Raw genomic sequence first — 19,315 nt, 5'->3', positions numbered from 1 at the left:
CATCTAGTCTAATCCCCTGCCTGAACCATCTCATCCATGCCACTGACTGAATTATTTTATATTTTCCCAGTTAAGGTAAGGAAAGAGGCATTATATGGGCAAGGCATTGAAACAAAGTCAACCATTAATTCATATTTTATTTTTACTCTTTACCTGAAACAAAGAGGAAATACAAGCTCAATATCTCTTATAACCATCTTACCCCTCAAAAATAAGAAATATCATGGATCACACTTACAGCCTTTCATCCAAAAAAAAACACCTCATATCATTTTACCAATTCTACATAGGACCCACTGCTGAAATGCAGCCACCTTCTCAGCCAGAGAGTATGTTGCTATTCTTACAGCATACAAAGCCTGCACAAGAACTGAAGGAAGGGAGGGGGGAAAGGGATACCACATGCAAATGAAACAGAAGGAACAGAATACAAGGAGGCAGAACATCATTCCCTCCAACACAGAATTGAGTTTCAAGAACATGTTTCAAATATTAAAAGTACTCCAAGGCATATCTGGGCAGTCTTGCCCTTAAGTCCCTGCACCAGAATAGTGTGATGATACCATGCTTTCTAATCTCTGCAAGGTCCCTAATAACTCTCTGTGACCAGCCTTAGGTATAACAAATGTTCCTTTGAAATCATATCTAGGTACCAAGCTGCCATTTCTGCTCCATTAGATACCATATCTCTGAACAATTACATGCAACTTGGAGCTGACTCTAAAGATGTGATTTGGTCATTGTTCGCTGGGGCACTGAATGGCACAGCAACAAGACAGCTTCCCCACCCCCACATGACACCTCTCAACTCTTCCATTGTCACTCTGGGTACTTGATGGAAACCGGGTTGCAGCTGAAATCTGTTCCTTGTGTGCATGTGTTCTTCTGCTTTGTCCCCTACATAGTACTCCTATGCATTGTCTTTGTCCTTTGCTGCATCTTCCAGTCCTGTTCAGGTCCTGCCTAGCACCCCTAGAGAGCAGCCCATCTCTTAAAAAGAATGCGAGGATGTCCAGGCAGGATCAGCAAGTCTGGCTAGAGGGGTCTCCCCTAGTATCTCCGTGTTGCTGGGAACTGTGCCCTGCAGAGGAACTGGAGCAGAGGAAGATGTGCTAGGCAAGGGGACATTGCCTCTCAGGAACACACTTGCAGAGCTGCTGTTTGCTTCAGTCCCCGAGTTGGCGACATTCATGGCACTGTTGCTGACTGTCCACAGACATGGATAGGGGCTGGAAAGAAACAGTGTAAACCATGACAGAATAGAATACACTCATTTTTTTCAAAAGAGATCATAGCATTGCCATCTCCATTTCCCCTTCCCCACTCCCTGCCCTGCCTCATATGGCATCATATTGTAAAGTCAAGTGCTACATCAGCCAGTAAATGACTACTGTCCAAGACAGAATATCAAACTAGATATGCACAAGTCATTGGTGTGATCTGGTTTGACAATTCCTATTTAAAGATCCAATAGCAACAGCTACACCTAGTTGGGATATGGGGAAAGGGAGACAGACAGGAAAATACTTTTGGAATTTGATAAGTTTGGGGTTTCTAAATTTTGAAAAAAATGTCTATCATCTCTCTGGGTGATCAAAACCAACAGGAATAGTTTATCAAAATATTCTCCATTAATTGCAAAATTGAAAAAAAGAAATCAATTTCATCCAACTGTCAAAAAACATCACCCTACTCTAATACTAATACTTCCACAATGTAAAATTAATGAGATTTCACAATGTCCCTGCACGGGAAGTAGTGTTGCCATTGTACAAGAGGATAACGAAACAGAATGATTAAAACCAAATATTTAAGTGGCACCTAACTTCGGAAGCTTGAGAAATCAGCTTTGGCTGATTTGAGAAATCTATGGTTACTGTTCATTTCAGCAGGAGATAAAGGCATTCAGCATGTCTTCAAATCAGGTGCCCATCTTAAAATCTTAAAACCTGGTTTTCCAGGTTAGGGACGCAGGAAATAAGGAACCCTAAATCAGTGTGTGCTTATAAAAATGTGGGCCTAAGTGATTTTGCTGAAGCAAACAGGAAATCAGTGGCAAAACCAGAAGCAATCCTGATATCTAGTGTCCTGCTCTAACCACTAGATCAAACTCCTTCCCTCTGCTAGAAAAAGAATCCAATGTCTGTCCCACCCGAGAGAGAGAGAGAGAGAGAGAGAGAGAGAGAGAGGCTCCTACCATATGTACACACCATTTACAATGAAGTAAACAAAATCAAGAGCCATTTAACACTCCAAACATATTACTGAATAGAAAGAGTTCAGTACCATGCAGTGGCCCAGACAGTTTATGTGCAATATTAGAAGTAACACTGTACATAGGGGCTACAACTTCAAAAGGCAGGCAGAAATCAGTGCAAAATGGAAACTATTGTTTGATTCCCAATACTTAAGACACTTTAGACTGAAGAACAGATTTCAGGGAACAATCTTACGTTAGCTAAAGGGTGGGAATTATGTATGCCAGCATTTATATAGTCCAGGAGTGTCAAACATACAGCCTGTGGGCTGGATCCAGCCTGCAAAGCCAAATCATCCAACCTGCAGCCTTGAAGCAGGTACTGTGTATGTTGGATCTGGCATGTGGGGGTGGGTCCTGGGCCTGATCTGGCAATGGGACCAGTCCCAGACCTTTTATCTGGCTGAAGGACTGGTCCTGCACCACTCATCTGATGCTTTGGGCCTGATGAGTTTGACATCCCTGATATAACCTTTGTGCAATGCTCTGCAAATGCAAAGGACTAACTGCTGAACTCAGCCCCATTTTACTGAAGGGGAAGCTGAATGCAAATAATTTTCACAAGGCCATGTCCTGAACACATGGCAGAGCTGGGATTAGTCAGAATGTCCTGACCCCCTGCTCATCCCTACAAGTCTCACTGCCTCCCTAAGAGGGGGGAAATAAACTGTGAGATCGTCCTCTCCCCTAAGATCAATAATTTAACTGAACCTTACCCAGGACCAGGGTTAGTTGCTCCCTTGGTGTGTGGTACTGAAAACAAGTTGGCATGTGGAGCGGATGGAAAAGAAGTCCAGCTGTCGTGTCCTGGGAACACCTGGAGATTATTGCTTGGGTTTTCCATCAGGTTCACTTTGCGGGGGAAAACAAAAAGGTTTAGGTACAGCAGGAAGACCATCTTAAGGCAACAAACAAATTAAAATGTGGGCAGGACTCAGGGAGCAGAGATTCTTCCTCACAGGCTTAAAGGACATTAACTACACAAATCAGACCACATTAGCTGTACTGCCTCCTTCTTTCTTCCCCCTCCCACGAAGCAGCTTTTGCCAATCTCGATGACAGAGGAATAGTAAAGACAAGAGCTGGTCAAAAATGTATTAACATGTTTTTTCCTACTAGAAAAATGCAGTTTCCCAAAATGTGAATGTTTTGCAGGAATGACCATCCCATTTTGAAAAAATTCAGAAAAGGTTACATTTTTATTTCAAAATGACTTTTTCTCTCCAACTGTTATATTTTATATGTGAAGGAGGTTATAAAGTATGGGACATAAAACAAACTCAAAATCTGAACTCAATATCAAAATGGAACGTTTATGTGGATCAAAATTGTATATGTAATGGGAAAACAGACAAACTTGTCTTGTTCCAATTCAGAACAAAACCAGTATTTCAAAGTTTCAGAATGTTCTGCAAAATGGAAATTGTGAATTCTGAGCAGCTCGGAGTGGGACATAGACCCTTTCATCTTTATGTCCTCAGTTCAAATCAGGCTTAAGTTGGTGATGAACAAAAGTTGTTAGCAGTTCCCTGTGAACAGGAGTCCACCTGGGAGAAACTGTAATTGATATGAATTGGCAGCCTTATCATGCCTGACAGGGTCACAGCAGAGCTTGTACTCTCATATCCAGAGGTAAACTGACACGGCAGTATGGTAGACCTTACACAGCCAGTATCTCTTCACTGGGGTGTTGGGAAGACAAAAATTTCTGAATGACTTAGACATGTAGAAGAGAAGCAAGCTGCTGTTGAAGTACCAGACATAATCCATAGGAGGAAAAGGCTTGATAGACATAAAATGCTCATCTTCCAACCTATCACAAAGGTCTGGCTAATATTATTTTGTATGTCATCACAGGCTTCCATACAAAGCAAGGCTTGAATATTACAATGCCTCATTAAACTATTATTAGACAGTGAGATAAAATTACTTTGTGCCTCATTGTGTTTCTAGCCATGTTCTTTCCATCATGAAAGATCCGGGTTCTGGAATTCTGTTGAGAAATTTCAGCCCAGATGCCAGAGGCATATTGACAAGGCAAAAAAAACTTGTCCCAAATCAATTCTCATCACCCCCTGATACTGCTTTCAACTTGGGAGCAAAATCGCTTCTTTCTTTAGAGTGAAAGGAAGGTCTGGAAAGGCTCTGGGCATTTTTATACAATAAAGCTACGCAATTTAAATTAAAGCATTCACTCTATTTTTCTCTTTTTCATTCGTCACCATTTAATAACCACTGTGGTATATCTACGCATTAAACTTTTTTTTTTTTTTAAGTGCTGTACCTTGAACTTTCTAAACATGTTCTTTGTGTGGAGAATTTATCAAGCATTTTATTCTCAGACTTCAGGGCAAGCTGTTACAAAGGAGGCGCTCACGATGTGCTCTCAGGACTTCGGTTCTTTCTTGGTTTGTTTTTCCAAATTGAAAATACATTACTCAGGCTGACTGGCCACATTCCCTGTGCATTGAGAAGCCATACCTGTTGGGGAGTGGTTTCTCTGCATGTATGAAGCAGGATATGGAGTGGCCCGATGCCCTCGAAGTGTTGTGTACCGCTCACAGCCATGGTGGGAATGTGGCACAGGCAGAGACAAAGGCCCAGCATACTGATAATTAGAGCTTCCTGATGCACACACAGTGTCTGGATTGGAAATCAACCAGCCACCCACTTGGAGAGCAGAAGAGAAAAAGACAACTATCAATTTGGTCTGAAAAGATATAAACAATACATTAGAATAGGGAAAGTAACCAGACTCCCTGCCTCTAATGTGCCAGCCAGATTCCAAGGACTCCATGCACTAGGGACATGTCTATACTGCCTCCAGCTGAGCCTGGGTATGTCACTGAGACATTTTGCTCCCATTCAGCCCAAGCCGGTTTGGAAATCAGATGATACACTATAGCAGCATAAGGAAGTTCTGAAGGGAACCACTTTTGGCCTTTGCCTATAGCTTGTTTTGTGGCAAAATAAATAAATTATGGGGCGAGAAAATAAAAGAACTTTTAGACCCCAGATACAAATGCTACTAGCTTAATGACTTCTCCAAGCCTTTAGGAATTATAGAGAAGAATCAATTCAGACCCACAAATGAAGTTGTCTACTACCAAGGTGGGAGGTGGCAGACTTTTTGGTTCAGAGTGACACTACACAATGATGACAGCAAGAAGTGAAGAAGAACACTTGTATCCATTTGACACTATGGACAGATTTAGAAAAATGAAATTCAGTGACCAACAAGAGTAATTAGGCCAGTACACAAAGGCAAAGTCCTTACTCCCATGAAAAGTGCCCTGGGTCTATAACAACACCATGGAGTCACGGCCAACAGCTTACCATCTCATCCAAAAGACAACAGCAATGTGCCAACTCCTAGTCAGGCCTGCCAACTTTACAGGGCAAATATCTTGGCTATTAATCTTGCACTTCATGTACAGACTGTCCAGTCAAGTTTAAGAAAGGTTCAAAATAAACTCGCTAATTGGGTGAATTTTCATGCTGTTTAGTTCAAAAGCTTATGTTGTACCCGCTGGGCTTGTCTTTCACAGGGCAATGTATGGTCCCAGGGAGCACAAGACAACCTGTCCTGCTCACTCAAGACATTCTCCAGAGCGGGAGGTCCTCCAGACTCATCCCCAGCTCCTGCTCTCAGACCCACCAGAGGTTGAGGTTGCAAAAGCAGGTGCTATAGATAAGATCTGAGCAGCTTCATAGGTGAACCTCCACCTCTGGGGCATATCAACAACTTTGGTGGATGGAGCATGAGTGGGAGGAACAAGCTACTCAGTCCTGTCCCTCATGATACCTGCCACTGATCCAATGTAGACAAGTCCTACATAAGCTATAGATTGTGGGTTATAAGCAAAAATCAAGAAGACAACAAATGAAATTTGACCTCCAGGACTGCACAACAGAATCTTAGAGTTAATGCATCTTACATTGTGGGGCATCTCACAGCACCCCTGCAAGGACTTTGTAACAGGACCATGCCCCAGGGGAGCCAGTGACATCCCCTGGTGCCCACATGGCTCCTCCCCAACTCGGCTCCCTAGGGTACCCTTCCTGTTTCCTCTTGCTTGCCACAACTTGATGGAATTATTTTTCTGTTGTAAAAGGGAGGCTGCCCCAAAGTCCCCAAGTGAGTTAGTCTGGCTCCACCTTGCTCCCAGGGACACACAGCTTTGACCCTCACAGCCTCACTAGTGACCCCAGACACCTCTCACCTTACGGACTATTCATGGCCTCTGCTCACCCCTACAGCCGTGTCTTACAGAAGTTATTCTTCATTCATACACCAGCTCTCATATGGGCTTCAGCCCTCTTGACTTTAGTCCTCTGGTTACTCTTGCAACTGCCAGCCTAAGCCTACTTCCTCTGAGTCTCATCCTTGTCTGGCCCTTGGCCCGTCTCACTTTGCTTGGGGCTCAGGCCCTGACCCTCTCAGCTGGAGTCTGCCCCCAGTAAGGCTGAAAATCTGGAGTAATTCCCAGGCACCCCTGTGTGGCCTCCTGTCCTCCCCTCCAGCCACTATGTAGCTCTCTAGTTCTCAGTCAGAACAAAATGCAAACCCACAGGCTGTGTAACAAAAAAAATCTCTCCCCTTCTGGGTCAGTAACTCCCTCCTAGGCTAAGTCCCCTTTAGCTGTGTATCTGCACCTCAGGGACAGCCTGGATGATGGTCAGTCCCTTCCTGCAGCCATCTTGCTCAGGAGCTCCTCTCCCTGGCCTGCAGGGCCAGACTGCCTGCTGCTCTGGCTCAGGTCCTTGGCTTATATACCTCGAAGCCCTGCCCCCTCTTCCTGTCAGGCAGCTCCCCAGCCACACATAGGAGTTTCCCCTTTTAACTAAGAACCAGCCTGAGCTCCTGCCCCGCAGCCTCACACAGCTATCTTGGCCGGCTGCTTTCTCTTAAAGTAACAGGAGGCTTCTAGCTCTCTGTTCCAGACCTCAAGGCACCTCAGGGTCCCACAACACCCTGGATGAGAATCACTACTCTAAATAATGGACAATAAAGAAAATATCCCTATGACTAAATTACCCAACTACTTTCCTGCTACCAGGGCATTTCTATGAGCCACCAATTCCCTTTCAACAACAGGATTCTACATTAGGTGGACCACCAGTCTGATCCATTCTAGTAATCATGTGTCCCAGTGCCTATTGTATTATCATATTTCAAGGTGTATAAGTCAAGTTTGGAAGCCCAGTTTTTAACTCTTAAAATTCAACCCCACCTTATACACCATATTGCCATCTCCTGCAAGCAGCGCTAGGCTCGGTGCTTGGCTGGCACAGCCCAGGCAGCATTGCTTGCAGGGGATGGGAGTGCATCAGCCAAGCACTGAGCCCAGCACCACTCGCAGGGGATGGGAACAGGGAGGGACTCAGCTGGCACGGCCCCATCCTGTGCAAGTGGTGCTGCCTGGGTCATGCCAGACAAGCACCAAGCCCATCTGCGCCAGCCGAGGGCCAAGCCTGGTGCCCCGTGCAAGGAACAGTGCTAGGCTCAACTCTCAGCAGCACTGCTCACAGCAGGCAGGGCCAGGCTTGGCACTTAGCTGGCATGGCCCCATCCCCTGCAAGCAATGCCAGGCTCAGTGCTCAGTTGGCATAGCCCAGGCTGTGCTGCTTGTAGGGGATGGGGCCACACCAGCTGAGCGCCAAGCCTGGCCCTGGCCTGGCCTGGCCCTGGCCTGAGAACAGCCCTGCAGCACATATCCACCCCCTGGGTGCCCAGCCCACAGTGTGGGCATACAGGGGTTGCTATAAGTCAACCCCATATTTCTGATCCAGAAAGTTAGGAATTTCATAGATCTGGTGTATAAGTTGACTTAACTTTTTGGAACAGAAAAAAAATGGGGTCTACTTATACACTGCATCAACCTATACAGCATGAAATACAGTACATAATACATCCAATTTCCACTACAGAGATGCTGTTGAGAAATCTTACAGTGAGAATATGTCATATGTTGACCTTCAGAGACTGTTTCCGGGGCATCCTTGGAATGGTTTCTGCAAGAGAATAGTGAGTGATTACTTGATGCCATATTTAAAAGAAAAAATGGGGGAGGGAAGTGGAGAAGGGAAAGTTAAATAAAAAATGGAAATTGAAAGCTGATTATTTAAGTTATATAAAAAAACCCCTAAAAATGAAGATGAAAGCAAAGAAATTCCACAGTCTTGAGCTCTTCAATAGTCAGCAATAGATGGTTCTGTACAGCACAACCTAACAGATAGCAGCTCTTGTTTTATTCTACTTGTAACATTTTCCCTGGCTTAGTCATCTTCAGGAACTGAACCCTAAAAATTAAAACACACAGATCTTTCTTGCTTGAACAAAAGGACTGGTTCTCTTGGCTTGGAGCTTGTTTCCATTATGTTATTAATTCAAGCTTTAACTCAAGTTTGGCCCCTCACCCAATTTCCATCCACACACAGAAAGTCCTAGAACAAGTTAGCTGGCATGTTGGATGATGATGGGGAGGTGGGTTGAATCTCATGTGTTGCTGAGGCTTGAGCTAGTAAGAGCAGTGAGAACCTAGCAGTTTAAGTCACAATGCAGCCAGTTGTTTTGTATGGCTGGCTGGAGAGGTGTTTCACAGTGTGGATGCCCACACTATTATCACTCGAGCTCAACAACAGATAACAATTTAAAGGCCCTACTTTTCTCATACAGTCCGTGTCTCTCTCATGCCTCTTATGCAATTTTCTCCACTGTGGCCGGTTTGAATGAATGGGTCATGTTTTCCATACAGATATAATAAACACAGTGCAGTGTCATTGCAGTTAGAGCAGAGGTAGGCAACCCCCAGCACAGCCGCCAGTGTAGCACAAAAGGAATACAATGCATTCATCTGGTTAGGGCCAGATTGTGGTAACAACTAGGATTTGCCTCTTAACCTGTAAGTATGTTATAATTTTAATCAGAATAGCAGCAGTTTTCATTAGGCTGAACTGTTGAACTCACCTTTCTTTGGCATCCAGGAAGGCTTTAGCAAAGGGATTATACTTGATTTTGAGAGCTGTTATCTTGAGTTCATAAAAAAAAAAAAAAAAAAAGCAAACAATGTTAGTGACACTAGCTTTAATAAGGATTTAACAAAACATCTTCCAGAGTAAGCTAAATGGACCTCTCAGTTAGCCACATGTGCACACATGTACATGCCCACATTCCACACATGCGTGTGCACACACACACTTTACTAGGTGCATTGTATGGGACCTGTATCCTTCTCTGAAGCACTGTATGTTGGTCACTGCCAGAGGCAGGAAAAAAAGATCAGAAGGACCAAAGAAATGATTCAGTATGACAAATTTCCTCAAAGCTCCACTGAATCTGCTGAATTGCCCACAAATACAAATATCTATAGTGACACTAGCTAAGACACAGGACAGCAATTAGTGTGCTTTAGGGCAGACAGAACCTATGGTAATTATAATTTGGGGTCAAGAAAACAATTTTCATACAACATAATGCAACATTCTTCAACGGCATAAAATATAACAAGGGTAGATGGATTGCAGTTTTCACTGAAATATCCTGCACTGAGATGCATGCTAGCAGCACATACAGGTGCATACTGACAAGATAGACTACGGACAGATGTTTCAGCATGATAAGGGGATGGGATACAAGGATTAAGGGACTATTTCTATCCAGAATTAAGTAGAAGATTGACTAGTCACCTGCCTTTGTACTACACTTAGATATGGAGGGGATGGACCAATAGTGTATTCTGTTTCAGGACGAAGACAGGGTATTAGACAAGATGGTCTATTGGGATGCACTGAACTGACAGAGTTGGGCTTCTATACTATTCTGACCACTGGTGTGTGCTGATGTGACAGGTCTTCAGCTTTAAGTAAGTCAGCATTAATGAGTAAATCATATACCCCTGTACCCACCTACCTCTTCATTTTGGTAAGCCGTCACAGCTATGAACTGGGTCTCAGGAAAGGAGCAATTCATCACCATCCTGTGTGGGCCTCCCACACGAACAATGTGAACCTGAGGTTCATATTTATGAAGGGAATTCAGCATTATCTGCAAGAAACAAAAATATAGACAGACAGTCCCAGATAACTCAGGCCCCTGGTAGATGTTACATTTGTCATAGAATTTGGGGACCAGGAGGGGGGAGCAGAAACTCCTGGTTAGGCCTTGCCACCCAAGAAAATTTGCACATAGCCCTGTCCCCAGTGTCACCAGACAGCAACAAGGATAGGGCAGCCACAGTGGTAACAGGGGCTGACCGAGTCCCCGACTACCACAGCCCGGGCATCTTGCAGGCATATCTTGCCTGAGGCTGCCTGCCAGCTCTCTCATTTTCCATGATGTGAGCAATCTGCAACTTGGGAGTGGATTTACAGTCCTGGAGTTGTCTGTACATCCTTTAAAGTCCTGGGGAAGCAACTCCCTATTGCCCCTGGCTGGAGAGCATACATTTATTGTACTTCATCCAGAGGGTTTTTAACATGTGGCTGCTCATATCTCTTTATTTCTTTGTAGTAAATTTGTAGCACTACAAAAAATAACATCTAGCTTGGGCCTCGGTGACGCACCATCAAGAAGAGCTGGACAGCCTTTTTGTCATGCAACAAAAAACCCATGCGTGTATGCTGTTCTAGTCTTGATCTGTGGCACTTGCATCACAAGTGTCATGGCTGCCTCACAGTCAGTTGCATACTGAGGGCATGGATGCCGGTACGGCACAAAGCCATTTCAAAAGGGTGTTAGAAATGCGCAGCTTGCATCTTGCACCTGATAAGAAAGAAATACTGCCCAAGGCTCCTTTCTCCCCCGGTCCCGCCTTAGCCTTTCTCATGCTGATTACAGAAGCTGGAATTCAATTGACTGTGGCCTTGGGGTATGAACTTTTGGCGAACTGTTGTAGTTTCTGGGCATGCTTAATAAGCTGTTACATATTTACCCCTCTGCCCCGCATACTTAAGTAGCTAATTATACTATACATGCGATGTATGTAATGATGTAACTACATGTATGCTTGTATGAAATGGAAGTAGCTGTAAGAGTTCCGATGTCTGCACACGTGCTCAGGAGAGAGAAGATAAATTCCGCTTGCAAACACAATTAGTTTGTCAGAAGCTGATTTGGGCATCAATGCCCCACTCTGACCTTGTTTGCAAACAAATACATCCTTTTGTGCCGGCTGATGTTTGTGTGTCTGTGATCTTTGCGAGCCTCCAAAGAAACGAACTGCTTTTTGCAACAAGGACAAGCAACCAGCACCTGCCAACTGTTACATGAAGACAAGCTGCTAGCTGGATAAATGTAGCAAAGCCACTACAATTCAAGGAAAGCAGTATAAACCATTTTGCTACATTTGCTTTATTCAGGTGGAACAGTTAGAACTCAACAACAGCTGCTGCCCTTTAGAAACACTCCTCTTTTGAAATGGGTCCAAACATGTGTATGTGCCCCAAGACAACGTGCCATACAAAGATCACAGTACTAGATGGTCATGCTAGTTATTCTCCCTGAGGATGTCTAACACTTCCTTCACACTTGCAAGGCCAATGAAAAAACAAAACAAAACAGCCCTGTCTACCTGCTCCAACTCACAAAACTGGAAATCCCTAACCATGTGATGGATCCAGGATTTTGTAAAGGGAGGGGTGCTGCAACAGGGTTGCACCCCTGCTCCCAGCTTCCCTACACCCTCCACTGGGATGGGCAGACCACACTGCAGAATCAGCAGCAGGGACATTAGAAAGTCCATGAATCAGGAAAGAATCCCTCCCACCATGGCCCCCACATCCCTCCCATCCCTTCTTTTCCCATCCACCTCCTACCCTGCCCACTGCTTCCACTGCCTCTGCTGTCTCCAGCTGCCCACAGGGAAGGGGAAGCCCCAGTGCTGTTCCTGCCCCACTCCAGCTAGACTGCACAAGGAACCAGGCTCAGCTGGGGACAGTGGTAGCTGTGGCAATGACAGGCAGATTTCTCCTCCTTGTGCCCACTCCTGGGTTGGCAAGGAAGACCTGGACAGATGTGGCAGGAAGGAAGAACCCACCCACCACCACTGCTGTTGCTGTCCCAGGCTGAGCCTTGTTCCTTGCACAGACCAGTTGAAGCAGGGCAGGTGTGGCTCTGCAGCTTCCTCAGGACAGCCACAGTGAAAGAGGTGGAATGGGAGGAGAGGGAAACAGATGCTGAGTATGGAGGGAAGGTTGAGGCATGGAATTATTACCCAATATGGAAACTTTAAAATAGTCCCTGACTGCTGCTCCCATGCTGTGGTCTGCCATTACCCCAGAGGCAGGCAATTATTTTGGCTGGAGGGCCGCATAACAAGGTTTGGTGAGCTGTCAAGGGCCACGTGGGTAGCCCCACCCCTTGACAGGTGCCCTACATCATGGTTGCCATCTTGGGACCAGAAATCCCACTCCTAACGCCTAACCTTTGCCACCAGAAGTCCATCCTCTTACCCCACCAGAAAGACTCCTTTGGGGAGGGGGGAGTTGCCATCTTAGAACCAGAAAAAAGCAGATCATACACTATAAATCTAACACCTAATATAACATATTTAAATTTTATTACAAAAAAATATTGTCATGATTTGTGTTTGTGTCCTGTAGATAGAGGTGACTGAATAGTAACTCAAAATACATTCTTAGTCTTTTATATTGTGTAGGGGATGTGGTTGGGAGGGTACATGTGTATGGTGGGGTGTGGGGTTAGGGTGGACGGTGGGTCTGTGTGCATATGTGTATGGTAGGGTAGGGTATGGGGGGGGGGAAGTCTGTGATGGGGTGTGTGGCTCTGGAACACACTGTACTCTCCTGCAGGCAATGCAAGCAACACTGGGGGCAGGGTGTCGGCATGTGTGGCTTGTGGGGTGTGGGGACCCTCCCCCACACACTCCCTCCATGGTGCACCAGTACGTGGGGCTGGCTCTGGCCAATGCTGCACATCAGTGAGGAGTGCAGCCCCCGATGGGCTGTTCATTTCGCTGGTGCTCCCTGCATTTGTGCGGAACAGGAGGGAAGCCCCAGGCACTGGAGCCAGCTGCTTTTCCCACCCCAACCTGCTCCAGTACCTGGGGCTTCCCCTCCTGTGCCCCATCAGTGCAGGGAGTGCCGGGGAAACAAATGGCCTGGCAGGGGCTGCACTCCCTGCAATGCAAATCAGAGCCAGGAGTCAGGCACCAGTGCCAAGCAGAGCACCCCGCCCTTGCTGCTGCTGCTGCCCCTGCTGCCTGCCAGGGCTGCGTGCCATGGGAGGAGTGTGTCACACCCACACCCTACCCACCCAAGCTTCGCTGCTGCTACCTCCCAGGTGCGAGCTCTGTGCTGCAGCCAGCTCCAGCCCCATGATCCCATCCAGCTGCAGCCCCACCCCTGACCTCAGCTTCCCAACCTGCTGCCCGGAGGGAGCAGAATACTGGAAAGCCTGTAGCAACAGTCCTGCCCCACGCTAGCAGGGCCTGCCCTTCCACCCCTGAGGGTGGAAGTGAGGCATAATAGGATATGTTGGGAGTGGGTGTAGGCACCTCACTCCCACCCTTGCAGGGGGAAGGGCTGGGCAAGGCTGGATGAAAGTGCCCGGCAGGTTGGATTCATCCTGTGGGCCATAGTTTGCCCACCCCTGGTATAGATGCACCTTCTGACACTCCCTACTCCACACATGCATCCCCTCCCTAGTTTCGATTACATGGACAGAAAGGAACCTCCAGCAAAACCTCCAGCTTAGCAGGAGCAACAGTAAATTGTTTATGATTTGGGTGGGTCCAAGGCCCCCAAACCACTGGGACAACACTACACTGAGAGATGCACAAATATAAGAGGCAATCCTGGGAGGGCTTAAAATTTGGGACCATCTGGACCATGTGCATCATCCAAGTTTTGCATAATGCTGAGATCACAATGGACACTCATTGGCCAATACTAGTTAAAAAAAAAAAAAAAAAAAAAATTGTATCTGGATGGGTCACAACCCACTTAGTTCACAGGAGGCTGCTACTAAGAATGAGCTGCTCAGCTGTTTGCTTTTTTAATTTTATAGTGCTTTGCTTCTCCTCTCAGCTTGAGCTTGTCAGCAGGTCCCACACAGATGATGGGAGAAGTAGTGCTCTTAGAAACAGAAGCTGCAGGACATAGATGGAGCACTTCAGCAGTCTCTTGCAGCTGTTTGCCATGACTTTGTAACCAAGGATGGCTTTGTTACTTTACAAATCTTTATCCTCACAGAGGGGTAAGGAAAGGGGTAACCTCAGGAGAGAGCAGGTTGACACTGTGTACCTAGACTTCCAAAAGGCCTTTGATCTAGTATCCCACAACATCCTCATGAGAAAATTGGAGGATTGTGGGCTTAACTCCAAGACAATCAGGTGGGTGAGAAGCTGGCTACAGGATGGGACCCAGAGAGTCATAGCAAACAGATCTGTGTCATCCCGGTGAGAAGTGTCCTGCAGGGGTCAGTGCTTCATCCAGTACTTTTCAACATCTTAATTAATTATTTGGATGTGAGGGTGAAGAGCTCACTGGCCAAGTTCATGGACAACACCAAGTTATGAAGAAGCATGGTCATGCTTGAAAATAGGCTACAGATACAGGCAGATCTAGACAGGCTGGCAAGTTGGGCGGATCAGAATCTAATGAAGTTCAATGTCGAGAAATGTAACGTGCTTCATCTTGGGATGAGCAACCCCCAACATACCTACAGGCTTGGCAGCACCAAACTGACTAAGCACTATGAACGAAATGTACCTAGGGATAATAACAGACCATAGTATGACTACGAGCTGGCAGTGCAATGCTGTAGGCAGTAGGACAAATAATACTCCGGCATGCATCAATCGATGCATCTCCAGCAAAACCAAGGAGGTGATTCTTCTGCTCTACTCAGCACTGGTGAGACTGCAGTTGGAGTACTGCATCCAGTTCTGGGCACTGCACTTCAGTAAGGACATGGGCAAGCATGAGAGAGTCCAAAGAAGAGCCACCTGTATAATCAGAGTCTTACACGGCAAGCCAAATGAGGAAAGGCTGAGAGATCTGGGACTCTTTAGCCTGAAGAAAAGAAAGCTGAGAGGGGACCTGGTAGCAGCTTACCACTACACTAGGGGAGTACATCAAGGGCTCAGTGAGCACCTGTTCAGCAGGGCACCCAAGGGTAAAACTAGGAGTAACGGCCACAAACTCCTGGAAGACCGTTTCAGGCTCAACATTATGAAAAACTTCTTCACAGTCAGGGTGTCCAGACTGTGGAATAATCTCTCTCCAGAGGTGGTGCCGTCACCTACCCGGGAAATCTTTAAGAGGAGACTGGACAGTCATCTTGCTGGGATCACCTGACCCCCAGTTATCTTTCCTGCTTGGTGCAGGGGGGCCGGACCCAATGATCCTCCAAGGTCCCTTCTAGCCTTACAATCTGTGAATCTATGAAACAAAACCTATGAAGTGCCCAGTTTCAGTAGTCTGTACGTGTGTGTAGTAATAGTAGTAGTAATAGTAATAATGATGATGATGATGATGATGATGATGATATTAAATCATCATCATCGTCACTCCTTTCACTTTTTCATTAATGGCATGGAATGGCAAGGGCAGGTGATTTGCATTTCAGGAAGAAAACAAACATCTGTAGCTTCCCAGAGAAGATCAGGCATCAACAACCTTTCCAAGTGGCAGGTCACTTTAAATGGAGCTAACTCTAAAAGGTACTTCTGACCTGGTCAGAGTCACTGCTGCTTCCCCCGCCACTGCAGTGCTGTCACTTCCCCCCCGCAATGCCAGCCTTCCACAGAATTGCTGTAGACATCCTCTGCTACCAAAATTACTAGGCTAGATATGATCACTTGGAGGGCCACATGTAGCCCATGGATCATAGGTTGCTGACCCCTGGTTTAGGTGCTCTTTTAGGATTCCATACCTCCACTGAGTTATTCTTTGCCTTTGTTCTTATTCTCCACTTTTCTCAAATTTTTTTTTGCTACTATTTAGTTGGTCTAATAAGATATCACCTCTGATTCAAGATCTGTGTGCATCTCTTTCTCAGACCAAGACAGCTACAAAATTTATCCCACTTCTCTCAAGGCACTTTTTTGTTTCTAACCACTCTCAATGTCTGTTTTATCCTCCAACATTTTTCTGTAGGATATTTCTTCCCCCCAACCCATTAAACATATCTTCTCCTCTTCTGGCATTAGGAAGGATGGTTTACAGTTAAGATGCAACAGCAAAGGTCAGCAGTTCTTAATTCCACTCTTAGCTCCCCTGCCGATGCCTGGTGTGATCTTGGACAAGTCCTGTCATCTCTCTCTGCCTCCATCTCCTCACTCGTGAAAACAAAGACAAGTATTTCCTACCTGACAAGGATGCTCTGAAGCTAATGGTCCTAAAGTTCGTGAGCTGTTCATATGAGGAAAAAAAAAGGGATTGCAAACAAATTAGAGAAGAAACTATTCACATGCATGGGTAATAATCAAGGAAGTACAATATTTACCTGAAAGGAATTGACTCTGGCCAAACAAGTATCATCCAGTGTAGGAGTTTGTACAAAACAAACAAGTGAATAAAAGATCTTGAGCATATTTACCTTCAGGTCCATCTAAAAAAAAAAATCTAAACAATTTTCCTGTTTGCATTTTTAAGGGGTTTCAAAGGGAATGCTGCTTATTTCTGGTACATGTGGTTTCTTTCCAAAGGCCAAAGCTGATTCAATAGAATATTGATAATTATCATGATGCAGAAGCAGACATAGTAATTATTTCATTTAGGAGCAGCCTTTTATTCTGCTATCTGACTCTTGCCAACATTCCACTTACACCAAACAACATGGGGGAAAACAACAAAAACCTAATACCCACGACTATTTTTCCCCTTCTCTGAAGTCCTATGTAAAAAACCCAGAACACAAGACAAACTATGAAAAGCCCCCTAATGATTAAGTAAACCACAGCACTCTCTGTCTCTCTTGACATCAAGAACTCCATTAAAATCTGAAAGCGCCAATTAAGACCTGTTTATTCCTGTTTACATTTGGTCTCCAGAGAATAATTGGCATCTGTGGGTGAAGAGGCCTGTAAGGGCCCCTCTAATTGCATAAATGCACCCTTGATATTTCTTGATTGGTAGGTGCTTGCAATAGAAGCCAAGAGGTGTATGGGAAACATCGTGCTATACCTGCCCGCTTCCATTGAGCTTGTTTGTAAGTTTCACTTTGCTGAAGGAAATGGAGGCTTTCATCCAATGGGCCCCAAAGTTGGGAGAGTCTGGGTGGATGTAGACACAGCTGTGGTTCGGTGGCTCTGGCTTTCCCGCTGGAACCCACTCGCCATTCACATACTTCCAACGGTGGCCATCAGTCGGGGCAAAGTCTAGCAGGAAGGAGTACATGGCATTGGGATCCAAGCCGGTCACACTGATCTTTAGAACTGGGAACATCCGCCTGCTCAATATAACAGAGACACAAGGAGGGAAAGCCTCATCAAAACCAGTTTAAAAAAATCCAAAACTTTCTAGCATGTTTCAGACCAGATATTCCCAGAGCAGCTCCAGAAACACAGCGTGCTTACCCTGGCTGAAAGACAGGATGTTAAAGGTGGACCCTTCCCCCACACCCCTTTCCTTTCATTTCACAGTGATCCTTCTAAGAGAAAGGCATCATTGTCTCATGGTGAGGGCAAAGTCCTACAGCCTACAAAGAGTTATGCAAGTCTTCACTTTGTGCATTGTTACTAAAATCATTGGAGTCCACAGGAGTTATGTATAGCCTTACAACTAAGGATGGGCATAAATTTTTCACTGTCTTGGGGCTGTGTGCTGAAAAACAGAAGCAAGAATGTGCTCTAGAGAGAGAAAACAGAGGGCTGAAAAAGAGGAGGCAGAAAAAAGAACAGAACCACATATGCAACGATGACAGGCATAATAGGATTTGCAGAATCCTATGGTCACCCGCCTTTGTAGAGCCCCTTTGACTACCCTTCCTCTTGGCTACCTGCCCACAATGCCAGTTCTACCCTGGCAACTTCTACCATAGAATCATAGGGAAATGAAAGGGACACCCTGGATCAGACTCTCATATGTAACTTCATCACATACGAAAATCTCACACATGAATCCACCAAGATGCATCTTAACACTTGCTCACTTTTTGCCCCTACTACTCCCACTGAACGGCTGTACTAGAATCTCACTTCCCTGATGTCTAGAAGCCTACTTCTAATTTCCAACCTAAATATTTACCACCCATTTGTTCTTGTGATAGCATTGGTCTTTAGTTACCTAGTGTTTCTCTTCTAAATGTATTAGAGTGAAATCATAGTCCCTCTCAGCCTTTGTTTTGCTCAATCAACAGAGCAAAAGCTCTTGGTTTTCTTGCCCTTCCTCTGATCATCCTAGTAGTCATCCTCTGTACCTATTCCAGTCTGAATCCATCTTGCTTGAACATGAGGAGCCAGAAGTGTCCACAAGATTCCACAGACTATCTTAACAGAGCCTTGCAGTGCCAGGATGCTTCCTATTTCTCCTGGAAATAATTTACCTGATACATCCTAGGACTACATTTGCCTTTTTCATGGCTGCATCCCTTTGGTAGTTTGCAGTCATCCTGGATTAACTAGTATACCCAGGTCTTCTTACTCTTCAGTCATTTCCAGTGGATGAGGTCTTGGCTCATGGCAGAAGTTATTATTAGTCCCTAGATGCACAACTGTTGGTGCAACAAATGGGTGCAGTACCAGTTCCCCCAGTCCAACTGGGGAACAGGTATGAGGCCCTGACAGCATTGGAGGAAGAGGAAGGAGAGGAGGACACCTCTGGAGAAGGGGCCAGTCTATGTGCAGAACAGGCTGAAGGAGGCAAGCTGACCCGGAAGAAGAGACGCTGGGTGCTCATCATAGGCAACTCCATCCTGAGAGGTACAGAGGATCCCATCTGTCGCCAGGATCCCATGTCACATGAGGTCTACTGTCTGCCTGGAGTGAGGATTCAGAATGTGACAGAGATGATCCCAGCCATTATCTGGCCCACTGATTACTACCCCATGGTCCTAATCCATGCAGGCATTACTGATGCAGGCAGAAGCAGCCC

General features: G+C 45.6%; 1 protein-coding gene across 2 annotated transcripts in view; it reads right to left on the bottom strand.

Annotated features, from left to right (window-relative positions):
- Nucleotides 1-991: 991 nt before the first annotated feature.
- Nucleotides 992-19,315, bottom strand: part of TBX19 (T-box transcription factor 19) — a 35,141-nt gene continuing 16,817 nt past the window's right edge. The window contains exons 2-8 of one of the 2 annotated variants that reach the window (XM_090031580.1): nucleotides 17,408-17,672; nucleotides 10,170-10,304; nucleotides 9,228-9,289; nucleotides 8,211-8,272; nucleotides 4,739-4,927; nucleotides 2,974-3,109; nucleotides 992-1,229 (exon numbers count right to left, since the gene is read on the bottom strand). In XM_090031580.1, the coding sequence (XP_089887706.1) occupies nucleotides 992-1,229; nucleotides 2,974-3,109; nucleotides 4,739-4,927; nucleotides 8,211-8,272; nucleotides 9,228-9,289; nucleotides 10,170-10,304; nucleotides 17,408-17,672 (1,087 nt within the window). Of the gene's footprint in view, nucleotides 1,230-2,973; nucleotides 3,110-4,738; nucleotides 4,928-8,208; nucleotides 8,273-9,227; nucleotides 9,290-10,169; nucleotides 10,305-17,407; nucleotides 17,673-19,315 lie in introns of both variants that reach the window. The other variant, XM_090031579.1, reaches the window with a different exon arrangement.

Source organism: Crocodylus siamensis, chromosome 1, assembly GCF_052110815.1.
Source record: "Crocodylus siamensis isolate JL-2025a chromosome 1, ASM5211081v1, whole genome shotgun sequence".
NCBI classification, from domain to species: domain Eukaryota; kingdom Metazoa; phylum Chordata; order Crocodylia; family Crocodylidae; genus Crocodylus; species Crocodylus siamensis.
Note: the sequence above shows the minus strand (reverse complement) of the source record. Positions and strands in the feature narration are given on the sequence as shown.